The sequence below is a fragment of the Prosopis cineraria genome, unplaced genomic scaffold (assembly GCF_029017545.1).
Source record: "Prosopis cineraria cultivar Desert tree isolate PC_DT_omini unplaced genomic scaffold, ASM2901754v1 PC9, whole genome shotgun sequence".
NCBI classification, from domain to species: Eukaryota; Viridiplantae; Streptophyta; class Magnoliopsida; order Fabales; family Fabaceae; genus Prosopis; species Prosopis cineraria.
In genome coordinates this window covers 18,837,108-18,862,362 of record NW_026555340.1, presented here as the reverse complement: position 1 = coordinate 18,862,362, position 25,255 = coordinate 18,837,108, and the positions used below count along the sequence as shown (strand labels likewise).

At 32.7% G+C, this 25,255-nt stretch overlaps 3 protein-coding genes across 3 annotated transcripts; 2 read left to right on the top strand and 1 right to left on the bottom strand.

The window, feature by feature from the left end:
- The first annotated feature begins 194 nt into the window (after positions 1-194).
- LOC129320094 (guanine nucleotide-binding protein subunit gamma 2) lies at positions 195-5,578 on the top strand. Its single transcript, XM_054965276.1, has 4 exons — positions 195-753; positions 4,652-4,704; positions 5,023-5,067; positions 5,172-5,578. The coding sequence occupies exons 1-4, from the start codon at positions 619-621 to the stop codon at positions 5,254-5,256; spliced, it is 318 nt and encodes a 105-aa protein (XP_054821251.1). The 5' UTR covers positions 195-618; the 3' UTR covers positions 5,257-5,578.
- A 55-nt stretch (positions 5,579-5,633) lies between these two features.
- Positions 5,634-9,928, bottom strand: LOC129320093 (uncharacterized). Its single transcript, XM_054965275.1, has 3 exons — positions 9,754-9,928; positions 9,191-9,392; positions 5,634-6,239 (listed from the first exon to the last, which is right to left on the bottom strand). Exons 2-3 carry the CDS (start codon positions 9,380-9,382, stop codon positions 5,880-5,882), a joined length of 552 nt encoding a protein of 183 aa, XP_054821250.1. The 5' UTR covers positions 9,383-9,392; positions 9,754-9,928; the 3' UTR covers positions 5,634-5,879.
- An 8,279-nt stretch (positions 9,929-18,207) lies between these two features.
- Positions 18,208-24,907, top strand: LOC129319185 (pyruvate kinase isozyme A, chloroplastic). Its single transcript, XM_054964175.1, has 6 exons — positions 18,208-19,017; positions 20,628-20,718; positions 20,843-21,036; positions 21,778-21,899; positions 23,019-23,497; positions 24,182-24,907. The coding sequence occupies exons 1-6, from the start codon at positions 18,424-18,426 to the stop codon at positions 24,481-24,483; spliced, it is 1,782 nt and encodes a 593-aa protein (XP_054820150.1). The 5' UTR covers positions 18,208-18,423; the 3' UTR covers positions 24,484-24,907.
- The last annotated feature ends 348 nt before the right edge of the window (positions 24,908-25,255 follow it).

The following is a 25,255-nucleotide window of genomic DNA, read 5'->3' as shown; positions in this document are numbered from 1 at the left end:
AATTAAAAATAAAAGAATTAATTTACTTCATGTTTGGAGGAAGGAGAGAAGATTAGTCAAACCTCCAAATTATTTAAACTAAGAAATCGCATGAGCCGCGCCGCACCAACTCGGAAAAGGAAGAGAGAGAGCGGAGGGAAGAGCCAAAAGAAGAGAGAGAGAGAGAGAGAGAGAGAGAGAGAGAGACAAAAAAGACACAGAAAATGAGAAACACAAAAGAAAACCAGCTTTCGACCAACACATTACACAACCCAACGACAAGTTCAACAAAAGTTTTTTCCTTTCGCCTAAAAAGGTCTTCTTTCCATCATATTCCTCCACAGCGAAAGTTGAAACGCACCAACTCACAACACAACAAAGTTGGACCTTCTTCCATCTATATATCCTCCCAAAATTCTTCTGTCTCTCTCTGTCCTTCAGTTTCAGTACGAGCATGGATATATAGATCTCTCTCTGCCTTTCACGCCATACTTCATCATGGGGTCCATGAAGATTTCTGGGTCCTTCTGTTTTTGCTAAAAGATGGCTTCTTTACTTTGAATCAGACCTCTTTTCAGAATACACTCTGTTTCGTCATAAACTTTTGAAGTTCAATTGTGCCAAAGGCTTCTTACAGAGATGCAATCTAGTGGGTCCGAATCCGCGAGCCCGATTAACCACCGGGTTCAGTTTTTGCCATCTACGGATACCAGAGGGAAGCATAGAATACAAGCGGAACTGAAACGACTGGAGCAAGAAGCAAGGTTTTTAGAGGTACTTCATCATCCAATTCGGGAGTTCTGTCTATTGATGTGATTGTTGTTCTTTAATGCGTATCTAGGTGTGATTTTGCTGATAGTGTTCTCACTATCTGATCGGATGTTTTTTCCTTGCCTTTTTTTGCAAAATTGATGCCATGGGAGAGTTTAAAATTTTCTTCAGTGTTGTGAAAGCTGACTGATTACTCTATCTTAGCTGTGAAATTGATCAAGTTGGATATGATGGGTTTTAACGTCACAGTTTGCTCTGGAAAAAGAATGCTGGTTTGGTACAGATAGCTGCGGTTTCAATTACATCCTCAACAGAGCATGTTTTTAAATGTGATCCCTCAAGCAGGAACATTGTTTTAACGCTGCCTTCCATATTTTCGTCCATAATTAGGGCTAAACCTAACGAATTTTAGTCGGTGGAATGGCCTGGGGTTTAAGTTAGCAGCTTTAGGTAAACCCTAGGGCCTGGTTTGGACGGAGGGAAAACCGGAATAGTTGGAAGTAAGTAGGGATGAGAGAAAATTTCCAAAAATAGTAATTTTTTTTAACTATTTTTGGGAGTTTTCCCTCGTAGTATTTTCTCTTCCCTATTTTTCTCCCCATCCAAACCAAGGATAAATGTCTAGGTTAGCACTGTACTAGGCTTGATGTTACTTGTTGGATATATGTCTCTCAAACATTTTAGCAATTGGGGGGACTAAATTGAAATGAATAATTTGTGGAAGATGAAATTGAACTTTACTTATCTATCAGGGAGTAATATAGGGTTTTCTTCATTTGTTCTGTTTGTTAGCTTTTGTCTTGTGCAGTTTATAGCTGGGCATTGTTAATGTTCTGCCAGCTGAATTGATGAGTATGGTTTATGGATTTGGCGAACAATGACGGTTTGAGGAATTAAATATAGAGATGGTAGATGCGTTTTTTCATTTACTTTGCAATGCATGCTATTGTTGTCCATGTAGCTCTGGTAATCATGGTTTTACGCCTGCTATTTGAAGTTTTTTCTGAAAAGGTTTGGATTATTAATCATATTTTGAGAACAAATGGGATATAACTGGAAGTCTTGTCTTGTGAAGGAGGAAAAAGCTTTGGAGTAGAGGATCTGCAGTATTAGGAGCTTAATCATTTAAGTGATGCAACTCTACCTTTTTTATAATGGGTTGTCTTCATATCTGTCTTTTTAACGATTGACACTTGTGTCTTGGACAGCTCAATTTCATTTTTTTCCCTAGGAAGATGCCAAAAAATCCATTGATCATCAAAAGTATCGCTGGGGAACAAAACTGTTACTCAGTTTGGTTTAACACTTGTGGCATTACAAATTCATTTGCCGCATTGTGGTGCATGCAACACATGCCAATTTGTTTGGCACTTTGTGTGGTGCTACACATTCTATATGATAATGGAGCCAATGTATAAAAATTAATTGAGCCACCCCTCAGAATTTAGCTTACATGAGTCTGCATTTTTAATTTATGTGGTCTTCCTCTGATCCAGTGCATCTACTCCAATTTGAAGAACTACTTCTTCTCTTTCTCTCCCTTTCAAAATGAAGCAGAATTAGGATGGTTCGGGGTTCAAATTGGTAAAGCTAGGATTGAGAAGGCAACGTATATACAAATATTTTTTTTCCCCTTTTAAGAGGAGAACCAGTGTCTGTCCTTTTGAACTATTGTTGATTTGCTTCCATGTTGATTCCACCAGTCTGCTTATTATTTATATCTACGAAGTATTCATGGTATTCATGATTATTTAAACATTGAAACAAAAATGGAGACAATAATCAATTTGGTGATCATACTATTGAACAAAGGTCAAAATATTGTTGGGAAATTAGGCTGCCTAGTAGAAGTCTGAATGCAATAAAGATTGTAGAACTGTGGAATTGATTCATGCTCGTAGCTATCTAAAATATAACCTTTCCTTGAGGTAATCTTAGTTATACAAAGATGGAATTGCATCTTGAGGTCCAACTTCACTTCAGGGTTGATGAGACCAAGATACTGACTAGGAAAATTTGGTTTATTTCGAGTTACCTAGAGGAGGATCAAGTGTTTTGTTTTTTTAAGGGTGGAAGGAAAGATTTATGTTTACTTTCTTTTTTAAAAGAAAAGGTATATCTAATCTTACACTTTTTAAAGTAGGTGATCCTTTGTAAGTCTTACACTTTGCATCTAGTCTAGTCCTTGTGTTCTTTTTATCTTCTAATTCTGTTTAATAGTTATTAACATAAACTGCACTTTTTCTTCAGATGATTCTATGGAGAGCTTGATGGCTCAAGTTGTTCTGCTTCCTTACAATTAGATGTGCCTCAAAATTTTCACTCTTTTTCTTTTTATTGTTTTATAATTACTCCACGTAGTGGGACAAGGCTTGTTGTATAATTCAACCAATTAGTTCTTAAGGTGAGAATTAAGGCATATCTATCAGCTAATATATTGTTGCCTAGTAGGAACTTGAGCATTGACTATTAAGTATTTAGGGAAGTGGTAAAACTCCCTTGTGAATTGCATCTCTTTCAGACGATAAAAGTGGCAAAACAATATATGAGTTATTTCAGTTGCCAAACTCACTTTGGAACATTTTGTAACCTGCCAATGACTGCCATATACTGCTTGTTTTGATGGATAGATGTGTTAGGAATAATGAAGTTTTCTCTCTATGCTTGTCCTGGCCTAGCAGCTTAAGCTTCTGGGATTGTTAGTTCATATATTCTTAGAGCCTTTGTTTGAACAGAATGGGTTTGATGCCCATTCTCGTAATTGAATTTCAGTACTTGGTATGATGGGCATATGCTTTTTCCTTAACTATTTCTTGGCTCCAAAAGTAAGCAGTTGGAAACAGGATAGAAAAAAGATGTAAGAAACCATTTGATCCCTTGCTTGAATACATATAGTAAAGGATAGTAAAGGAAGGAGACAGGAAGCATTTTCCTTAACTATTTCTTGGCTCCAAAAGTAAGCAGTTGGAATGAAAATTTATGAGCAGTTGGAAGGAAAATGAAAAACAGGTGATGAAAATTTATGAACAGAAATTAGTTGTGTCCAAGACTTTTACATTGATGAACTATGATCAGTATTCTTTTTAACGTCTATCCCATTTCTTGACGACCTCTTTGATTCTTTCTATTCCATTTTGCTTGATTAGTTACCTTGATATGTGCTCAAACTTCATTACACTATCAGATGCCAGTATGTTATCTGATTTTGATTGCAATTCTTTTTAAATGTGAAATATAAATTCTGCACTGAGCTGAGACAGTTCCATTCATCATGATGGTCATGCTTTATGTTTCTGTCTGAACATTCTCATTGAAAATGCTGACTGTATTGATCATTTTGAACTGGACGGGAGAACACTTAATATTTGAAACTTGAAAATATTTTATGTTGTATGACAATGTTCTAATAGATAGCAGTTGTTACCTGTGACGTTTGTTATTGAAATGTTTTATTCTCCCCCCTTTATTTAAAGATATCAGATATGATAATTATCGATTTCATAAATGAAATCTTCGTGGGAACATGATTGTATTGGAGGAACAAGTTTCAGAATAACAGAAAATTTTGCTTTGTATGCTGGTCAAGACGACAGAAATGGTGATTGGCACATTGCCTTCATAGACTGGATTGTTTAGTGTTGTTTTCATTTTTCATTCACTGCCCTGCTTTTCAATTCCTTCTTTTTCCCTCTCTGTGACATTATCTTCTGTTGCTTTTTGGTCTTCTCTTGTGTGATTTTCAAACTCTGGCTAGTGTTGCCTGAAATTTAAGACATCTAGGCCACCATTTGGTGTGCTTTTCATGTGTAAGTTGATAGTGGTTCTTAGTCGCTTCAGTGACTAACCTAAGTTTTGAAGACTTGTATTTGTGAGAGTTTAATCGGGAACAAATCGAATGCAGGAAGAGCTTGAGCAGCTTGAAAAGATGGACAAAGCATCTACCTCATGCAAAGAGTAAGCTTGAAAGCAAACAAGAACCTATCTGGACTAAATAGCAATTGGGTCCCTACATTGTTAGGCTTATATAGTTTTAATTCTTACAAATTTGTAAGTACACGAATTAGTCCCTAAAAATAAAATCAATGGACTTTGGTATTTTTGTGTGTCAAGTGGAGCATGGACATCTAAAGGGACCAACATGCAACTTTAAAAAAAAAAAAAAAATTCAGCTACCAAATTGTTAATTTAGTTCAGCATATGTAGCGTCTAAGAATTGTTAGTTTAATACTTATTTGTGATTTTAATATTCCATCTGGTGCTTTCTTTTGCCAGAATGCTGAGTACTGTGGAGAAAAGACCTGATCCTTTACTTCCAGTGTAAAGTCTCTTCTCTTATCTCTTTGATCTCATGTTATATTTGATCTTTTTTTTCCCCTTATAAGAATTATATTTTTTTTGTTTTTTGTTTTTTTTTTTACCAGAACAATTGGCCCCATAAATCCCTCATGGGATCGATGGTTTGAAGGTCCTCAAGATTCTAATGGTTGCAGATGCTGGATTCTCTGAAGATTTTGGATGATTTGCAACAGTTATTGTCTGTTTGACTTTGACATTGGCTTCAACCAGCAGATTGTGGCAGTTTTTCATTCTTTTTCTTTTTTCTTGTTTTACTTTTTCTTCTTTCCCAGATTGGCCTGGAAAGTCTATCAGTTTTGAAACATTATTGTTTTTTAGATAGTGTTCATGGAATGCTTTCTTGTGCAGAAGACAGTTAAAGCAAATACATAGTTTTGATGTTTGAGAGGAAAGCTTAATTGTCCAGGGGATGGTTATATACTGAACACTTTATTGCTCATAATGAAAGAGGATGAAAAAATAAAATTTAAATGGTTCTGAAGATGTAAAATGATATTTACGTATGTACATTGAGAAAATATAAGATATATGGGATGAGAAGAGATTTCAATTTCTCCTATTCAAACAAGTCCTCTTAAAAAGAGGGAATACATTTGGTAAATGATATTCTCCATTGCAGGTCAACAAATGGTACACGACTGAAATAAACAATCTACAAATTTGCATGGCCTTGCCGTTCAGTGTTCCCTTAAACGTATAAATGATACACAGAATTTCGTCACTCATCACAATCATGAGTACATGAAAAATGAAGCTCGACCTGTCACGTTTAATCATGAAGGTGCTTTCCCAGTGACCCGGCTGGCGACCCACCCAAGACCATCGTACAATCCATCACCAGTGAGGGCACTGCAGGCTTGTATGTGCCAATCATGATTCTTGATGCTGTGTAGAGATAGAGCATCGGTGATCTCAGCAGGAGTCATGGCCTCCTTGAGGTCTTGTTTGTTTGCAAAGACTAGAATAACAGAATGCTGCAAATCTTCATGCCCCAGCAACCTGAAAAGTTCATCTTTCATAATGGAGATCCTGGCTCTATCACTGCTGTCTATCACCGCAATTACAGCGTGAGTTCCGCGATAATACGTTGCCCATGATGTTCGCAATCTTTCTTGCCCACCCAGATCCCAGACCTGCAATGCATTGCATATTGAAGTGAGTAATATTTCAGCCCACGCAAAGACTAGACGTGCATAGCATAACAACTCATCACCCAAAAAATAAGACCAAAATATAAAGAATCCCACAGTGCAACTTGACTCGACTTCAAGTGTTAACATTTTCATCTAAATCCCTGGTGGCGCTTATCTGCATCAGCGAAGAGGCCAACTTTTGTAAACATATTAAATTTGTCATCCTTAACCTTCTGTGGGCGACAACTTTTTAGACACTTAAAGAATCCCTCAGTGCAACTTGACTTGACTTCAAGTGTTAACATTTTCATCCAAGTCGCTGTTGGCGCTTATCTGCATCAGCAAAGAGGCCACCTTGTGTAAACATATTAAAATGGTCATCCTTAACCTTCAGTGGGAAACGACAACTTTTCGACACTTCAGCCTTCCTTCTCCAGCCCCACAACGCTTCACCATTTTACTTCTCAAAGGTTGACTCTGAAAACCGCGAGAAAGTTTTTATATTCTAATTTAAACCAGGGGATAAATTGCTTCTGTTAATGCAGGATTTCACACCGCTTCAGGGACAATGTTTGTTCATTCAGCAATGGCTGGCTTTTGCACTGTGTGAAATGGCCAATTTTTCTGCCACCAAAATCCGGTCATTCGAGGCCATCTCTGATCAAGATTTAGCTACAGAATTACTCCTTATGATTTGATATACATCAGCTGGGAAATTGAACAGAGTAAAATGAGGGGCTTTCAGCCATGAAATTCGGTTTATTCCTTTTATATAAAGATTTTAGCCAAACTTCCTATTGTTCAATCTCAAGAGCTGACAAGAAAACAATCACGATTATGAAGCTTTCAGAATCTGACATCAGTGTGACAATGGCGGATTTTAGGCACTGAAATACGATCATTTCAGGCCATTTGTGATCAAGATTAAGCCAGACTTACTTTTCTGTGATTTAATCTACATTAACCCATAAAATTGTTGAAAACAATCAGGATCATGAAGGTATTGGACAACAGTGTAAAAACGGAAAACATTTGGCCCCAAAATCCAGTCACTTGAGGCTGCTTATGATCAAGATTTTTTCAAATACTTACGTCCCTTAATTCAAACTGCATTACCCCTAAAAAATTTCACTGAGAAAGATGAAGATTTAGAAAATTTCAAAATCAGACAAAGTTTGGTTTTGCCATATTATAGCGGAAATCTGCCATTGACGACCAAAAGCAAGAGGATTCACATACATAATGAGGCTGGAAATGGGGGAAATCAGGACTGAAACATGCTATTATTATTGCCACGTGGAAAGATTCCACGAATCATTTGGATTTTTAACAGAAGTACTGAGAGGCACAAAAGTGAAGGCCTAGAGGGTCCAATTGTCAACTTTTAAAGTCGAGAGAAGTAAAATGCACAAACGCCTAAGTTGGAAGGAGATATGTGCTTGGCCCTAAAGCAAGAAAAGAAGCCAAAAAACCCTCCCAAACCTAGACTAGAAGCAAAGTTGTAAGAGATGTTGTGGTTAATCAGAAATTGGCTTTAATGGTTTTGAGCAGGAAAAAGAAGCATAAAGTTCTCCAACAGCATCAGAAGTTTCTCCAGTCACGACTTAGGGAGCAAGTTGTTTTAAAGTCCATGCAGGCTTTACCCTTTTTTGGCTTCCAGGGGGGCACACATTCATACATTGAAGACTTACACAGAAGTGATGAAAGTTAAGTTAATATCCCAAAAAGTAACATTTTGATTCATAGAAAATATTAGGCCACAAGCAGTAGTATCAGCAAAATGTAATAAGGAAGAGTGTCCAACAAACATCCTAAAAGATACAAACCATGGCCTCAGTTATGCATGTGCAGGAGATGATACTATCATTCCAATTTAAATAGATAAAAACACAGAATTTGACTGCTAAAAGGTATATCACTCCATACTCGCTATTAGTGTGGTGCACCGTATTGGGCTTTTAGGCCCAAAGCCATAATGTTAGTACTTAGGTTTCTTATTTTCCTGTATGCCGCTATTTGTCTTTTCTGTTCAGATTTGATTTCAATTTCTTTTTTTTTTTTTTTTATCTTTATCATTCCTAGCATCTCGACAGAGTCCTCTCAGTTTGATAGAGAGTTTTGTATCTATAAAACCTATTTGCTATTCAGTGAATAAAGTAACGGCATCATAGAAAACCTCGCTTGTATATCCCTTCTGCATCAATCTGATTAAAATGGGGGCTTAATAAATAGGGTTAACTTTAGAGAGAACTTTCTGCATCATTTTTTAGCAAGTCTGGACAAGGTTTACCCAATTTAAGAGTCTGTTTAAGCTCACCTAAAGCATCTTTCATTTCACAGAAAGCAACCACAAATGTCGAAAATGCAGATAATTTAAGAGTTATCACCATCTGCAAATTAAGTATTGGTGGAGCAACAGCATGATTGGAACCACATTTAATCCATGGTTGGAACCATGTTTAACTATTAATGCGTGGCCCCAAACCTTGGTTTGCCCAAAAGCGACAATTTGACGCTTGGGCAAACATGGTTTTTGCAGTGTTCGCACCACAAAATTAAACTCCCAGCAGCATTCACTCTGGTAAGACTTGTTACACGAAAGTTCCTTACATAAGAAGCACAGATAAGGAATCTATCCTTGCTAATTGAATCAGAGGCCAAGATATAATATAGAAAAACCAAGACATATTGTCTTAACATCGTTTTTCTTCCAGGAATTAGGAAAGGAAGCCGACTAACAGGAGGCATTCTTCACGTAAAAGAGGGAAACTTTGCCCACTATATGTGCGTGTGTGCGCGTTTTGGTTAATCATTGTGCTTTACTCACGCTCACTTGCTCATGAGACAGAAGGAAAATATAGAGTAGAGAAAAAACAGTGTCAATTTAACTTGAAACCATTGAAGTGAGATCAAAACATTAAAAAATCATGAAAAGAGTATGCTTAACAAACCTCGAATCTTATATTCTTGTACACGAGTTCTTCCACGTTGCTACCTACGGTAGGGTTCGTAGTGACGACCTCACCCAGATGTAATTTATAAAGTGTTGTGGTCTTCCCAGCATTATCCAACCCAACAACCACAATCTTGTACTCCTGGGCAGGGAATAACATGAACCAAAACTTGGATATCAATGCTCCCATCCTTATTCACCTAGAACACCGTCAAAAGATTAATTCGCAAAACACATTTATTGGGATCAAATAAAGCAACTACAAACCCGACTCTATTCCCAAATTTTAAAAAATACAAATTGCGTCGGTTCAAAGTAAATTTATAAGATCAATAAAATCTCATGCATGAAAAATGACCACCAAGGGGGGATTGAACCTGGAATAGCCCTGGGGAGATTGCGAAAATACAGATAGAGTTGTTTGTGTATATGAAAATATTAACAAGGTGAGGATACGATTTATTGTAACCCCAACAAACACAAATCAGATTTTCGCCGGAAAATTTTGAGATCCACCGGATTGTATGAATATTTTTTTAAAAGGCGGAAGGAGATCTAAACCTGCGATCGAAGGAGGCTGGAGCAATAAGATCGTCGAAAGGCCAAGCAGGCGCCGGCGTTGACAGGGATTGGGTTTGGAGATGAAGGATGACGATGGAGTCTGGAGAGGATATAGGTATCGTCCTCGATTGTGCTTAGAAGCGCGAGCGTATATAGATTTCGGAGAATATCCAGAGATTGAATATGTATTTAGGGAAGAGAGGAAAAAGTTCGGAATTTGTATGTTTTTCGTTTTCCAGGGGGAAAAAAATACTTTTTTAAAAAATAAATAGGACCACAAATTTACCTTATATTAAAATTCGTCTTTAGGTTTTTCTTAAAATTATTATATTAATTCTTTAAATTTAAAAGCATATATTGATTGTCAAATTAATCTAATAAGTACCTTATATTGTGATTCAATATAGATGTAGTTAAATGAACATAAATTAATTTTCAAATCAATTTTATTTTTATCAATTTAATTCTTATATTTGTTCTTTTGTCTTATAAAATTCGTGTGTGCGACTACGTTTTTTTATATAAATAATTATAATTTTTATTAATTAATAAATGATGTAAACTCAAGGAATAAAAATTAAACTCAGGACACTAAATTGATAATTAAAATAAATTTAAAGGATTAAAATTTTTATTATCTCAAAATTTTAAAAAATAAAAAAATTATTAATTAAATTAAGCATAAGTATAAATTATGTTAAATTATATAACTAGAGACTGGATGCCTAGTTAATATTAAGATTAATTAATAGTAATACATAACTTCAATCCACGATGAAAATATAAAATTTCTGATGAATTATTATTTTATTATTAACTCATGAAATTGAAGATTAATACAATTTGTTTTGACCTGGAACATTACAAATTAATCGAAGTTGAAACAATAGACCTTCATGTTTATTTCTCGCCAAACAGGGTCTTTTTCAATATTTACCCAAAATTTTTTTTGCCTTTGGCAATAAAAGCCAAGAACTTGGTCAAAACTCGAATATATATTCCGCCCTTTCAACATGTCAATTCAGAATAGCTTCCTTCATATTTAAGTAAGTAAATTAAATATCTATCTTTTTGTAAGTGCCAAAAAATGTATACTTATTATTCAAATCACATATGCCTCCCAAGCATAACCTAAGTATGAATTGAACATGTTGATTGAGCCATCATAGGATCCGACTGGATATCCGTGAAAGAAAAAAATTCATTAATGACGAATTAAAATTAATATGAGCGATAGGGAATCTCATTGTATAAGTAAGTAATTTAAAGTTTGAATCCTAACACTAATATAAGTAAAAATTTAATTGAAAATTTTATACCATTTGCTTTTAATATCTTGAGAGGTATAATTTTTTGCTATCAATGAAACATACTCCTTATGATTCCAAAAAAAAAATAATTAATGATTGATTTAAAATATAATTAATTATGGTGTGTGATGTAATTAATTTATAAAATAATAGATAAATAATTTTGATTTTAAGCCGAATGAAAAAGTAGAATTGAAAATAAAATAAAATCATATTTATGTAAAAACATATCTAAAGTCCAAACACTCTATTAGCCTATTACATGTCAAAATTAATTATAAACTCAAAATTATAATTTTCTTAAAAATATTCAAAATATTCATTTTATATATCAAAATTAATTATAATCCAAAAAGTAGAGTTTTCTTAATAATATTTAACGCCGGACTTGGTTTTTATGTCATGTCCCCGCCAATGTCTTCCTCGCCTTGGGTAGTTCCTTAACAAATTTATTTGCAGGTACCCTTATAAAAGTAATATAACACTTTTGAGGGTGGTTCAACAAAATCACAAAGCTAAAGGCTGGCTGAGTCAATCTAACCTGTTTTACACATCAATCCATATGAACCCACGTATATGATTTGACTTAGCGCATATTCTTTCTATTAACTTGTAGCTGCAACATCATCCTTCAACCATCCACTTGATGCAGGAATCAAAATAGACAAATAAATTATGTGAGATGAGGTTTGTAATTGATAATTTATTATGAAATTTAATGGTTTAATTTCTCTTGATTTGTCTCAAATACAACTTCATTTATATTCTCGTGGTTATTAATAAATCATTTCTAGTTCTAAAAGCAGAAGGAGGAGGAGATCAACAAGGGTTACAACCCCTTTCAAATTTTTAAATTTTTCTTAATAATAAACGAATGTTATATACCTTTAGCCCTCTAAAATTTATAAAGTTTTATGGTATATAAATTTTTTGACCTCTATCTCCTTTTTTTTAAATTTTGGTTCTGCTGTCTTTCAGCATATTTCCACCAAAATAAAAAAAATAAAATTTTATTAACTTCGTCTTAAACTTTAATAATTTTTTATTTCTATCATTAATAAAGATAAAAAGAATTATTCATAATAATACTTTTTTTAAGATTTAACAAACATAGTTTAAAAATATAGTGAACATAAAATTAATCTTCTCTTTCTACTCTATAAATAATACAAAAGGATAAAATTTATCTCAATCAACTTAGGAATAGTCAATTCTTGAGAAATTGAATTGTGATGGAGTAAAAATACATATATATGTAGATACGTACGTACGTATGTATGTTTTGCTTTCTCGGACTTGTCTCTTCCCTAATCTTTTGAGTTTCTTCTCTTGTGTGAGTCTTTTGGTGAGCGATGAATTTTTATGGGAACTAATTGACAGTCTTACAAGATTATGGGAGATTTGAGATGTGTTTCGCCAGGCTTTGTTGTGGTTTAGCTCGAATGGGACAATTCTGGTTTGGCATTAGATATTAGTTTCTCTGTTTCTGGCTAAAAAAAAAAGAAGAAGAAGATATAACAGCCTGCTTTATTTTTTTTTTAATTTTATTGTTCTAATAATTGGTGTTATGTAAAACATGTTCCGAAAAAAAAAGTGAGTGTTTTTCATTCTCCCTTATTTTTCAAAACAATAATCTCGAAAAATTTAAAAGATGTTTTCGTCTTTTCATTCTCCAGAATAATATTTTATTTTTTATTTTTTAAAACACTTTGAAAATACATTAACAAACATTTTTTTTGTTCTACAGAATAGAAAAATATTTCAGAATAGATTGCCAAATAGGCCCTAACTTTCTCTATTTGACCCAAAAAAATAAAGAAAAATTACACTAGATCCACAAAAAAGAATTTAGTACTGAGAGATTCATAAAATGTTTTAAGTCTCAAATCTTATGTATTTATAATTTAATAGAAAATATTTATAACTAGACAATGGATACTTGTAAGTTACTTTTTGCATAGGATCTCTTGATGATAATTTTTTTCCTTTTGATAACTAGGTGTAGTTTTCCTGAAAAGTAATCAAATCAAAAGTGTGGACCAACCGGATAAATGGTTAAAATTTCACAATTTTATCAAAAAAAAATCACAAATTGTCTCACAGTGAATTAAATTTTAGAGAATACATTGTGATCAACTTAAAATTACAATGGTTAATTTTGTCTAATTTTAATCATGCTTTGAAAATTTTGATGTTATTGGGTGCTTTGGAATTCCATATTGTAGATTTATTGTAAGTTTCTGCCTGTTAGTTGCTTTATACTACAAGCCCACTATGGATTTCAATTTTTTTCCCAAAAAAAAAAAAACAAACGCGAATGTGATTAACAAAAACAGGCTTTTCCAATTGCGTGCCACGTCAGCAAGCAACGTTGTTCCCCCTTGTTGACACCTAGCAAACGCAAAGCATTAGGAAGTATATATGTAATCCTCTGGACTCCAATGTCAAACCCCTCATAAAAATTATTATCTCATTATTTATAATAAATCACTTATAATAAGTTCATTTTGAACTATAATTTGATCTAACCTTTATAATTTTCTCACGGCTTTGTCCATGTTCTTGTATTAAAAAAAAAAGCATTAGGGAGTATATATTTTCTATATTTGCATTCATTTTATTGTTTTATTGTAAAGTTGGCTTATGTAATCATATAACAAGAAAATTATAAGTAATTGACCTGCAATTCACAATTAACTTTTGTAATTTTCAACTGATGTTATAAATAATTTAAATATATTTAGTAGATTTTTTAAATAATTTATCTATATATTAAAAGCAAAGAATCATAAACAATTGGCTTGTGATTTATAACTGACTCTCATAAATTTTCAATTAATGTTACAAATAATTTCAAGTATATTTATTTAATTTTTTAAGTGTTTTATCTGCACATTGACAGCAAAAAATTAAAATTATCAATTAACTTTTATAAATTTTCAATTGATATCATAAATAATTTTAATTATAGTTAGTAGATTTTTCAAATGAGTATTCACATTTTCTTAATTACAAGTAAGGACCAAAATTTTTATTAAAATTTTAATAATTTAATGTCTATAATTATCATCAATATTCTTATATAGTCCTAATTGTCGGTATTTTGAAATAAGTTGCGCTATATTACACATGTATATTTTTTCCTTAACAGCTATTTATTTTTGGGGGTAAAGATCTTTTATTTATAACTTGGAAATAGTGTGAGTTATTTTATATTTTTATGCATCACTATGGATTTTATGTTTTATTTTAATATTACTCATTATTTTATATTTATTATTTTTAGAATTATTTCAGTATAAAAATGAGTGAAATACTTTTTTATTATTTTTTAAGATCAAACGTTCTCATTTCTTCACTTGCAAATGAGAAAGGAGAGTTGTCAAAAGATAACGCTGCTTATCCCAGTGGCAATCCCACTTCTCTTAAATTTTGATCCCACATTGAGGTGTTTATGTTTATTTATGTACGTAGGTGTGTGCACAAATACGAACTCAAAAGTTAAAAAAAACAAAACAAAAACAAAAACAAGTACAATGTAAGATACTATTTTAATTAAACTGATTTGAATATTAATTTATTCTCGTTTAGCTCTGCATATATGTCAAGTCATTGACATATTTTATATATTAAATTAATTTAAAGATTAATTTGTGTTTTAAAACTTAAAAAACTATCACAATAATTACACCAAATCAATAGAAATTAAATTAAAAAAATTAAATTAATAGTTAATACAAAGTTGAAGGATTAAAAGTTCATTATCAAAGAAATGATAAAGATATGAGGAAAATTTATATATTTAACTTTGTATACTTAATATATATATATATATATATATATTTTAATAAAATAAAAATAAATGAATTTTGATATATTAGTAATAGGAAAAATTACGTATAAGTTTTGTAGAACAAACTTATTTATAATTAAATCCTAGAAATTTAAAAACCATAGCCAAGTCTCTTAAGACTTGAGTATAATTTAAAATTAGACTGCAAAAATAATAATATCTCTATTAAACATGCATTCCATCAATTAAATAATTAATTTACAGCTATTTTATCATCAATTTATAATTTTAATTTTAATTTTTTACAACTATAACTTCACATATTCAATATTTAAACAATCATTTGTTACTAATAAAGTTTAACATTAATTATTTACAACTACTTTATTAATAATTTATAACTATAACTCACTTTTTACAACTATAACTTCATATATTCAATAGTTAAACTAATTAATTTAATTTAATTATTGGATATATGAAATTACAATTATAAAAAGTTAAGGTTATAGTTATAAATTATTTAACTAATGTAATGTATATATACATCTAATAGGGATATTATTATTTTTTATCTAAATTTCAAATTACACTTAGGTTTTAAGAAATTTAGTTGTGATTTTTAAATTTTGTATAACTTATTTATAAATAAGTCAGCTCCACAAGAGCTATATGTAATTTTTTCTTAATAATATTAATAACAAAAATTTATTATAGATTACCAAAAAAATTGTTATCTAATAAATAACCTATAAATGTTACTCATGTCTTGATTTAATTGAAAATAAATATCTTAAGTATATAAGGCTAATTATATAAGATTTTCCCTAAAGATATTTAGTCCAACCAAATACATTGAAATGAAATGACAATAACATCCTTCTATATATTTTTTTAAAGGAGATGATAATTAAAGTTCTTATAAGAATATTAATTACAAATTATAGACTTTAAATTATTAAAATCTCAATAATGGACTATGGTCCTTATTTGTAATAAAATATTTTTTGTTGGGTTGGCTTGAGATACACAATTAACTTTTTGTAAATTCTTAATTAATGTTAAAAAGATTTTCAAGCATCTTTTGTTGATTTTCCAAGCCATTTATCCACATATTAACAAAAAAAAATTATAAGTGATTAGTTTAGAAGTTACAATTAACCAGTGATGGATGCAAAAAAAAAAAAATCAATGGGGGAATAATTTATACTTGAAATAAATATTTATAATTTTATAAAAAATAATTTTAAATATACATATTAATTTTTTTGCCACAAAATATACATATTAAATTATATTATGATATAAGTTAATAAAATTAAATATTAAAAACAACACATCAAGCATAACATTATAATAACATAAAATACTATCTTTATATAAACAATTTTCTTAATATATGTTAGAATCATTTTTTCAATTTTCATTAAATAAATTTTGTATACCTCTTTTGTATGTTAGAGAATTTTGGACACAAACCTCTCCATTTCCTTATCATCATTTTTCCTTCTATTCCCTAATCATAAAGAAAAATGATGATAAGGAAATGGAGAGATTGCATATTTGAGAAATTTTTTTCTTAATTATTACTTTTCCATTTTAAAACTGTTGCTATTTAAGATCATATATATATATATATATATATTAGTTTTAGATAATAATTCTTCCAGTAGAGTGAGTAAAACTTTATAAGAGGATAGATAAGTGAAATTTTTTTAAGTGAGGGGAAAATTGGAATTTGTTAGGGTCCAATTAAAATTACTTAGGACCAACTTAAGTAATTTTTTCTTGGGTGGTGGGTCAATTGCCCTTCAATGCCAGACATGGTTCCGTCCTTGTAACAAACTCTTGTAAATTTTAAATTGAAATTATAAATAATTTAAAATGTATTTTATAGATTTACCTATAGCTTGCGATTCACAATTTGCTCTTATAAATTTTCAACTGAAATTATAAATAATTTTTAATATATGTTGTAGATTTTGAAGCAATTTATTTATATATGGATAGAAAAAATCACAAGTGATTAACTTGCAATTCACAATTCATTCTCATAAAATTTTAATTAACGTTACAAATAATTCTTAATATATTTATTAATTTCTCAAGTGATATATTTATTTCTTTATATTAACAATAAAAAAATTAAAATTTATAACTGACTCTTATAAATTTTAAACTAACATTACAAATAATTTAAAGTACATTTTGTTGATTTTTCAACTGATTATTTGTATCTTTTTTAATGGTAAGCAAAGGACTACAGTCTATTATTATAATTTCAATAATTTAAGGCATATAATTATTCTCTCCGTTAAAAAATATATGGTATTTTTAATCAAATCACATCTCCAATAAAATAGTTAGTTATCTCCCAATTAATATTATTTTTTATATTTATCCTTATTTAATAAGATGTTTCTCTTTTAAATAATAAAAAATGACTTATTTATTAGGGACACTTTTAATAAAAATATGTTAACTATATTTTAAAATATTAAAAATATCTTATATCTTAAAACATTTCAATTCTAAAAAAATGTCATGCATTTTTAAAGGCAGGAAGTATAATTAATGTTTGTATAGATTTCCTATATTGACATTTTCCTTTTCTTTGAAGTCCACCCTCACACAGCCGCCATCACCTATTCGTTGGCCATCATAGCTTTGGCATTGGTTAATTTTCAGGGTGGTCAAGAAGTGATGTGAATCCAAGCCACTTGGCTTATTATTTTTTTTTAAAAAAAAAAAACATCGACTACCAAGCAACCGAAACACATTAATCATACAATATAAAAAATTACATGTGTGACAAGCTTAGTGTCCAAATCACTAACTTATTATAATATAAAGTAGTAATCTTTAAACCCTTAACTCAACTTATCATTTTGTTAATTTTATTTATTAATTTGTCAGAAAAAGTTGCAAATTGAGAGATTTGAAAATTCAAGAATTTGATAAGTTCTTTTTTTATAAATTGGACATTAAATGTTAGTGAAAAAACATGTTGATATTCATATAGATTGGTCATGAATTTTCATTGACGATTAAAAAATATCAAATAAATATGATAGCACAAATAATACTGAATATTCAGGAGTTATGTGTCATCAAATATTCAAATCAATACAAATATCAAATTTTTTTTTGGCCAGAAATACAAATATCAAATAAAAATGCACTTGATACAAATGGATCGTGCTCTCGAGTCTCTTCATTTTCAGAAAAGACTCGTCGAAGTCTGGAACGTTGCAATCAGGTCCCCATCGGACGATCAAAACCCTCTCCTCTTTTTTTTTTTTTTTTGGGTCAAAACCAAAAACCTCTCTTAATTCTCCTCGTTCAACCATTTTCCAAACGGGCGTCCCTTGTCTTAATGCCTTCACTATTCCCTAACAAAGGCGACATCTTCGAAGCTTAATCTCACTTCTCTTACAGTTTCTCCTTCTTCGTTATCTCCGCCCCCCTCATCGTTGTTTCTTATACTTTCCTACTTCAAAGGCCTTAACTTCACCAATTGGCATTCAAAATCTTAACTTGCTTGTCTCTGTCCCTCTTCCTAGCGCCATGTCTCAGTCCCTTCACCTCTTCATTTCACCGTCTACTCGGACCCTGAATTGCAGTGCATTCCCCAACAACACTTTCCATTCAATTTCGAAACTTTCGTTGCCCAGGAACTTGAATTCTCGGTTTCTGGTGACCTTCGCCTCGAATCTGTCCATTCGGGCCTCGTCGGGTTCGGATCTCGATCCTTCGTTGTTGTCTTCCCAGGCGTTGTTGTCTGACAATGGAGCTGGTGCTGGGCTTGTGGTCACTCCGTCTCAGGGGTTGGTCTCCGATTTGAGCTCGATTGAGGTTGATGCGGTGACCGAGACTGAGCTTAAGGAGAATGGGTTCCGCAGCACGAGGCGGACCAAACTTATCTGCACTATTGGACCGGCGACGTGTGGGTTCGAGCAGCTTGAGGCGCTGGCAGTGGGAGGGATGAATGTGGCGCGAATCAACATGTGTCATGGTACGCTGGAGTGGCATAAAATGGTGATCGACCGCGTGCGCAGGCTCAACGAGGAGAAGGGTTTTGCTGTGGCTATAATGATGGACACAGAGGGTAGTGAAATCCATATGGGCGATCTTGGTGGTGCTTCTTCAGCCAAAGCAGAGGTGGCGTAAATTCCAAATTCTTTGGTGCTTAGGTCCTCAATCCTGTGATTGTATGCTTTTTGTTTGCTATTTGTTTTGTCTGTAGTACTTTCAAGTTTCTGATTCACATGCCTGGGACTTATTTTGGTTTTTGAGTTAAGTGGATTAAATATGATATGATCTTCTATGTAATAGCGCTGTTTTGTTTAGTATTCTGGGTTTTTTGGCAGAGTACTTTATTATGGTGGGTGATAAATGGATACAAGACAATGAAGTGTAAGAATGAAGATTTCTGGAAGGACACCAAGGAGATTCCACTTAGTGTCTAGGTTTTCCTTTAAGAAAGTCATAGTGCATTTGGCATGCTATTTAAAATCATGGCATCACTATAATTGGTGGGAACAATAGCTCTTTTGCACACTGCAATACAGTTATAACTTATTTGTTTTGGTTGGCTGTCTATAATATTTGAAGTTCAAGACAATCATAATTGGCACATTGTCGTTTTTATTCTTAATTATGTAAAACCCCACAACTTTTTTTTTTTTTTTAAGTTCTCAATATAGATTTATGAGCAGGTTCTTTTTCAAATCTCATATATTAGTGCCTTAGGAATATTTCATATATTTTTACTGCTTTGAGTTGTCTTTACATTTTACATCTTTTTACATGTTTGCCTGTTAGTAATACTGGCTGTGTCCATTATAGATATGGACAGCAGTCTTTTTTTTTTTAAATTTAAGACATCATTTCAGTTGAAATTTTCACATTGCATCAGAGTTATGTTTATGGGTTTACTTCTTTCAAATTTGTCTGTTTACATGGTGCACATCTCTGTATAATTTGCCTCCAATGAATAAGCTGCTAGCTTTGTCTATGGGCACTTTCTAGTTTCTTCACATAATTGGGCGATCTCTTCTCAACTTTAAGTTAGCAAGTATGGAGTTATTTTAATAATTTTTTTTTTGCACACAGACTGTCAATTTATTTTTAATTTTTACTCCCTGTTCCTGAGTTCTGGATCTGCCACTACTGTATAACTTCTTTGTTTTTTGGTTTAAAGTACTATAAAATTTAAATTATCAGTGTCAACTATAGCTGATAAATTGTGAAAGAAAACAAATATTTATGTCCAGTGCTGCAATGACTTTTTTCTAATGGTCTTTAAGTTATTGTAAGGATGTTGTGGAAATTTTGGTTGATCATATAGCAATCCTATCATGATTGAACAACTATGACTGTAGTACTGGTAAACAACTTGGATACTTGTACGTAAGGTTAATGGTTGATTATTCGATTGAAATTTAATGATGAAGTAACTTCAACATTTGAAGCTTAATGCTTCCTCTAATTCCATATTCAATCCATCTGGTGTGGAGTATGTGCATTCATTTTCCTTTTCGTTTTGTTTTCGTGTTCCAATTGTTTTGATCATGTACAATGGTCAGAATCAGGGAAATACATGCTTAAATTCATTTTAAACGACAGTGATTTGGGGCTGTACATGTTGCATTGACGTTTGATTAATTTATGAGCTTGTATGTTTTTTTCCCTGCAAATTTATGAGCTTTTATTGACAAATGTTAATTTTTCCATCGTGAAACTCATTGTGGTTCAAAAATCTTGCCCAGGATGGTGAAGTTTGGACTTTCAGTGTTAGAGCCTTTGATTCAACTCTTCCGGAACACACCATCAATGTAAACTATGATGGTTTTGCTGAAGGTTATTCTTTATGAAACATCTAATGAAACATTTAGCTTCTTTTGGGTCCTGATGTTGATTCTTTTCTTGCTAACCTTGGATGATATTGTTAAACTGCTTTGAACCATAACCTGATTCGCCACAGATGTCAGAGTTGGTGATGAACTCCTAGTAGATGGAGGAATGGTTAGGTTTGATGTGATTGAAAAGATTGGTCCAGATGTTAAGTGTCGTTGTACTGATCCTGGATTGATGCTGCCAAGGGCCAATCTGACGTTTTGGAGAAATGGGAGTCTAGTCCGAGAGAGGAATGCTATGCTTCCTACAATTTCTTCAAAGGTTGGCCATTCTTTCATATTCTTCAGTTAAATGTTTTCTTTTTTTTCTTTTTTTGTGGTCAAATACAAGGAGAGATTTGAAGTTTATGTGTTATGAAATTTTTTAGTTAACATGTCTTAAGGAAAGAGCTGAAGCTTGTTAGTTTGTGATATCATCCAAGGTAGTACTATTGAGTCCTTGCAATATATTGAGATGATTTTTTATTTGGAAGCTTAATGCCTGTAAATAATGAAACAAAAAAATTTATTTTTACTGATTATTATAAAATATGAAGGAAGAAAGAAAACCCTTCCGATGAAATTTAGTATGATATTGAGTTACTTGAAATCCTGTATTCATAGTTCAGAGTACAAAAGAAGGTGCTAAAGCCTTGTTATGACTAATTAAAGGCCTACAAATTAGAATCAGTACCTGGTTAAATTTTCATCTATTGCTGTGTGTGTGTGTGTGTGTGTGTGTGTGTGTGTGTGTGTAACATGGACTAAGTGAGAAATAGCCAATCAGCCACAATAAGGCATGTGGTTAATCATAATCAATCAATGTGAAGCGTGATGCATGTATGGTGGACCATTGATAATATCTTTTTGTACATGTTCTGGGGCCTTTGTCCTCGAATGAGTTTTGTTTGGACTTCGATTATTGATGGTCTGGTGCTCTAATAAACTTTTTTTCAGAAAATTATCTACCTTAGTTGATTTACTTTTTCATTTATCTGATTCTGAAACTGTTATCGATATCCAGGATTGGTTGGACATTGATTTTGGTATTGCTGAAGGTGTTGATTTCATTGCTATATCGTTTGTCAAGTCTGCTGAAGTTATTAAACATCTTAAAAGTTATATTGCTGCGCGATCTCGTGATAGGTATGTTTGTGAAAAGTTTATATTATATTATACATTGTTAGTAGTATAATTTGTTTATTACTGACTACTTGTACTAGCTATTTTTTGTATGCCTTCTTTGTTATTAATCTCATGACTGGATCATGTTATCATATACGTGGGTGACAGAGCTGACATGTGATCACTTAATTTACTTGTATTTTTCAAAATATTTTGAGAGAATCTGTCAGTCTGAAGGCAAAAGAAACCTGTATTGATTTCATCTGATCTGTCACTGGACTGAAATGACAGACATATTTCTTACTCAGCTCCATTGTATTGGACACTCACTGCCCCATTTATAGGATCTTTTACTCTAAGAAAACTGTTATAGGAACATACTGTCCCCATGGCAGAATATCTATGGCACCTTTATTCAACTAGAGTAGGGATCCTGTTGAATCATTAGGAAGAGCATAAGGAACACATGTCAGATGTTCAGTTGGAAATTAGGATTTCTTACATTCTGCCAATGTAATGAATTGTGGCACTACAAAATATGAAAGAAAGTTATATTGAAAATTACCAGTAGGAACGGGAACGTTCATGTTTGATGATGCAGAAGAACTTCTAAAAGCTTAAAAATGTGCCATTGCTCTTTGATGAGATCAGTAAATTTATTTTGGAGTTTTAAAATTGTGCTGCAACAAATATTTGCTAACACTCAGATTAAGAACAAATTAGCAACAAAAGCGAAGGCAACCAGAAGGGTAAAACTTTGTAAGTACATGATTTACAAATTAATCTCATGTAATGATAATTTGAATATGCTAAAAATAATCATCGCTATCTGGGTACATTGTTGCCAAAATCTTGTTTAGGAACCAACCTGTTTCAGATGCCAGCAATTGGAACAATAAATATTTTTACCCAACCATTTATTTGTGAAGGTGGAACCTTATTCCTTTGAAATGAAAATTTACTTCTGATAGCTGAGTTACTTTTATGGTGTTGGTGGTGCAGTGACTGTAATTGTTGCAAAAGAATGAGCTGCTGAATTGAAACTTCATACCATTAGCTTTTTAATTTTATGAATGTTACGTTCATTAAATTATTAGCTTTTGATAATCTTGGTCGTGTTATTGTTATTTGGTAATGCAGTGATATTGCTGTCATTGCCAAGATAGAAAGCATTGACTCGTTGAGGAACTTGGAGGAGATCATTCATGCATCAGATGGGGCTATGGTGGCAAGAGGAGATTTGGGCGCACAGATACCTTTAGAACAGGTTCCATCAGCCCAGCAGAGAATTGTTCAACTTTGCAGGCAGCTGAATAAGCCAGTCATCGTTGCCTCTCAGCTACTTGAGTCCATGATTGAATACCCTCTACCTACGAGAGCTGAAGTAGCTGATGTTTCAGAAGCAGTTAGGCAGAGAGCGGATGCTTTAATGCTTTCTGGAGAATCAGCCATGGGCCAATACCCTGAGAAGGCCCTAAGTGTTTTAAGGAGTGTTAGTTTGAGGATCGAGAGGTGGTGGAGGGAACAAAAACGTCATGAAGTTATGACACTTCCATCAATTGGGAATTCTTTTTCAGAAAAAATATCTGAAGAGATCTGCATTTCTGCTGCTAAAATGGGTAAGCAGCTCTCATGTCTACATTTTCTTTTTCATTCACAGATTGTTTCTGATGTTTTCAAGTATTATTGATGCTAGTGCTGTTTTTTCTCTTTCCAATGCGGTTGCACGCATGCTTATTTGTTTGGACATAGCATCCATACTCAAAGTGTCAAGAAACTTCTATTCGCTTCTGTACATCTTTATGTGAAATGGCAATAGCATAGTTATATAATTAATATACTTGAATTTATTGCCAATCTAGAGGTTTGATGATTTAGGGAATCTATGCACACGAACCGCAAGTGTTTTGTGCACTCATACTTTATTTTGTACAGTGTGTTCCTATGCTGTCTCGTCTATTACTAAGCATGAGCGTTATTGTATTCCAGCGGATATTTTTTTGGGGGTGGATGTGCATTGTAAATGTCTTCGACAACCCTAAGAAGTGATGAAATGTTCCAAGAATGAGGATTGCTATGCTATGTTCATGAGTTTGTTTAATGTGGACTTTCTGTTCATACTTTAAATTTTTCCTTTTTGAAGCTCTAAGTAGTTAAGACTCCAGTTAGACACATGCTTTATTCATTTTCTCTGTTTCAGGATTGTAGGAACATTTGATGATTACAATAATCAAAAGCTCTTTTGAATTGCTGCAAGTTGTATGGTCATGCATCTTTATTCAACTTTTTTTTTTTTTTTGCAGCCAATAATTTAGAAGTAGATGCACTTTTTGTCTACACAAAGACAGGGCACATGGCATCTCTGCTGTCACGTTGCCGTCCAGACTGCCCAATCTTTGCTTTTACTTCCACTTCATCGGTACGGAGGCGTCTGAACCTCCAGTGGGGCCTCATACCCTTTCGCCTTAGCTTTTCCGATGATATGGACAGCAACCTCAATAAAACCTTCTCATTGCTCAAGGCCAGAAATTTGATCAAATCTGGTGACCTTGTCATTGCTGTCTCTGATATGTTGCAGTCCATACAAGTAGTGAATGTTCCCTGAGAAGCATGTTTCATTTCTGCTGCAAGCATGGCCTTAGCTGTTCTGAATTACTTTTTGTCTAAATAGCCCTTGGTTCAAAATTTGCATGCTGGTATTGTGCTACAATGGAGTTGAAAAGAGACTAATCAGGAGATAAACTATTTTCATGTTACAACTTTTGTGCCATGAGAGTTGCAACTAAAATTGTGTGGTACTCTTTACCCACAGAGTTCTTTATTGCTTGGCAAATTTCATCCTTGAGGGTCAGATGTAGTTTCTGCTTTTGCTTGCAATCTAGCTTCTGTATTTTTCATTTCGTTAGGGTGAGTTCTTTTGCTTGCAATCTAGCTTCTGTATTTTGTTTTCTTGTATTGCTAGCTTGTGTTAAATAAGCTTTTTGTATTCCAATAAAAGATTCTCTAGTGTTTTAGTTAAACATGCTCAATATACGCTTGTCTCCATCGTTAATATGTTCAAATATGCTTGTCTCAATATATGCAACTCATTTCTGTAGCTATTTCTGGAAGGTTGCTTGTGTTAGAGACGTATAAAATGCAGGCTATAAAGTTGCTAAATGATTAAGTGACAATAGATGTCAATTTGACTCTCTTTGAGCAGTAGAATTCATTTTTAATTCAAAAAATAAAAGAATGTCAAATAATATGATGGGTTGCTAACTTGCTAGTTCCTTGCCTAATGTCTGGCCAGCCCGGTGCAATGATCCGACCCAACGCGGTCATTTCTGTATTTTTCCTCAAATTGGGGCTATTCGGGCTTAACCGCTTGAACGCCC

Excerpts from the sequence above, each read along its gene's own strand:
- LOC129320094 (XM_054965276.1), top strand. The coding sequence starts at position 619 with ATGCAATCTAGTGGGTCCGAATCCGCGAGCCCGATTAACCACCGGGTT. Across the intron at positions 754-4,651 it reads AAGAAGCAAGGTTTTTAGAG|GAAGAGCTTGAGCAGCTTGA; the intron begins GTACTTCATCAT and ends AATCGAATGCAG. Across the intron at positions 4,705-5,022 it reads GCATCTACCTCATGCAAAGA|AATGCTGAGTACTGTGGAGA; the intron begins GTAAGCTTGAAA and ends TTCTTTTGCCAG.
- LOC129320093 (XM_054965275.1), bottom strand. The coding sequence starts at position 9,382 with ATGGGAGCATTGATATCCAAGTTTTGGTTCATGTTATTCCCTGCCCAG. Across the intron at positions 6,240-9,190 it reads ACAAGAATATAAGATTCGAG|GTCTGGGATCTGGGTGGGCA; the intron begins GTTTGTTAAGCA and ends AATGCATTGCAG.
- LOC129319185 (XM_054964175.1), top strand. The coding sequence starts at position 18,424 with ATGTCTCAGTCCCTTCACCTCTTCATTTCACCGTCTACTCGGACCCTG. Across the intron at positions 20,719-20,842 it reads CTATGATGGTTTTGCTGAAG|ATGTCAGAGTTGGTGATGAA; the intron begins GTTATTCTTTAT and ends GATTCGCCACAG. Across the intron at positions 23,498-24,181 it reads CATTTCTGCTGCTAAAATGG|CCAATAATTTAGAAGTAGAT; the intron begins GTAAGCAGCTCT and ends TTTTTTTTGCAG.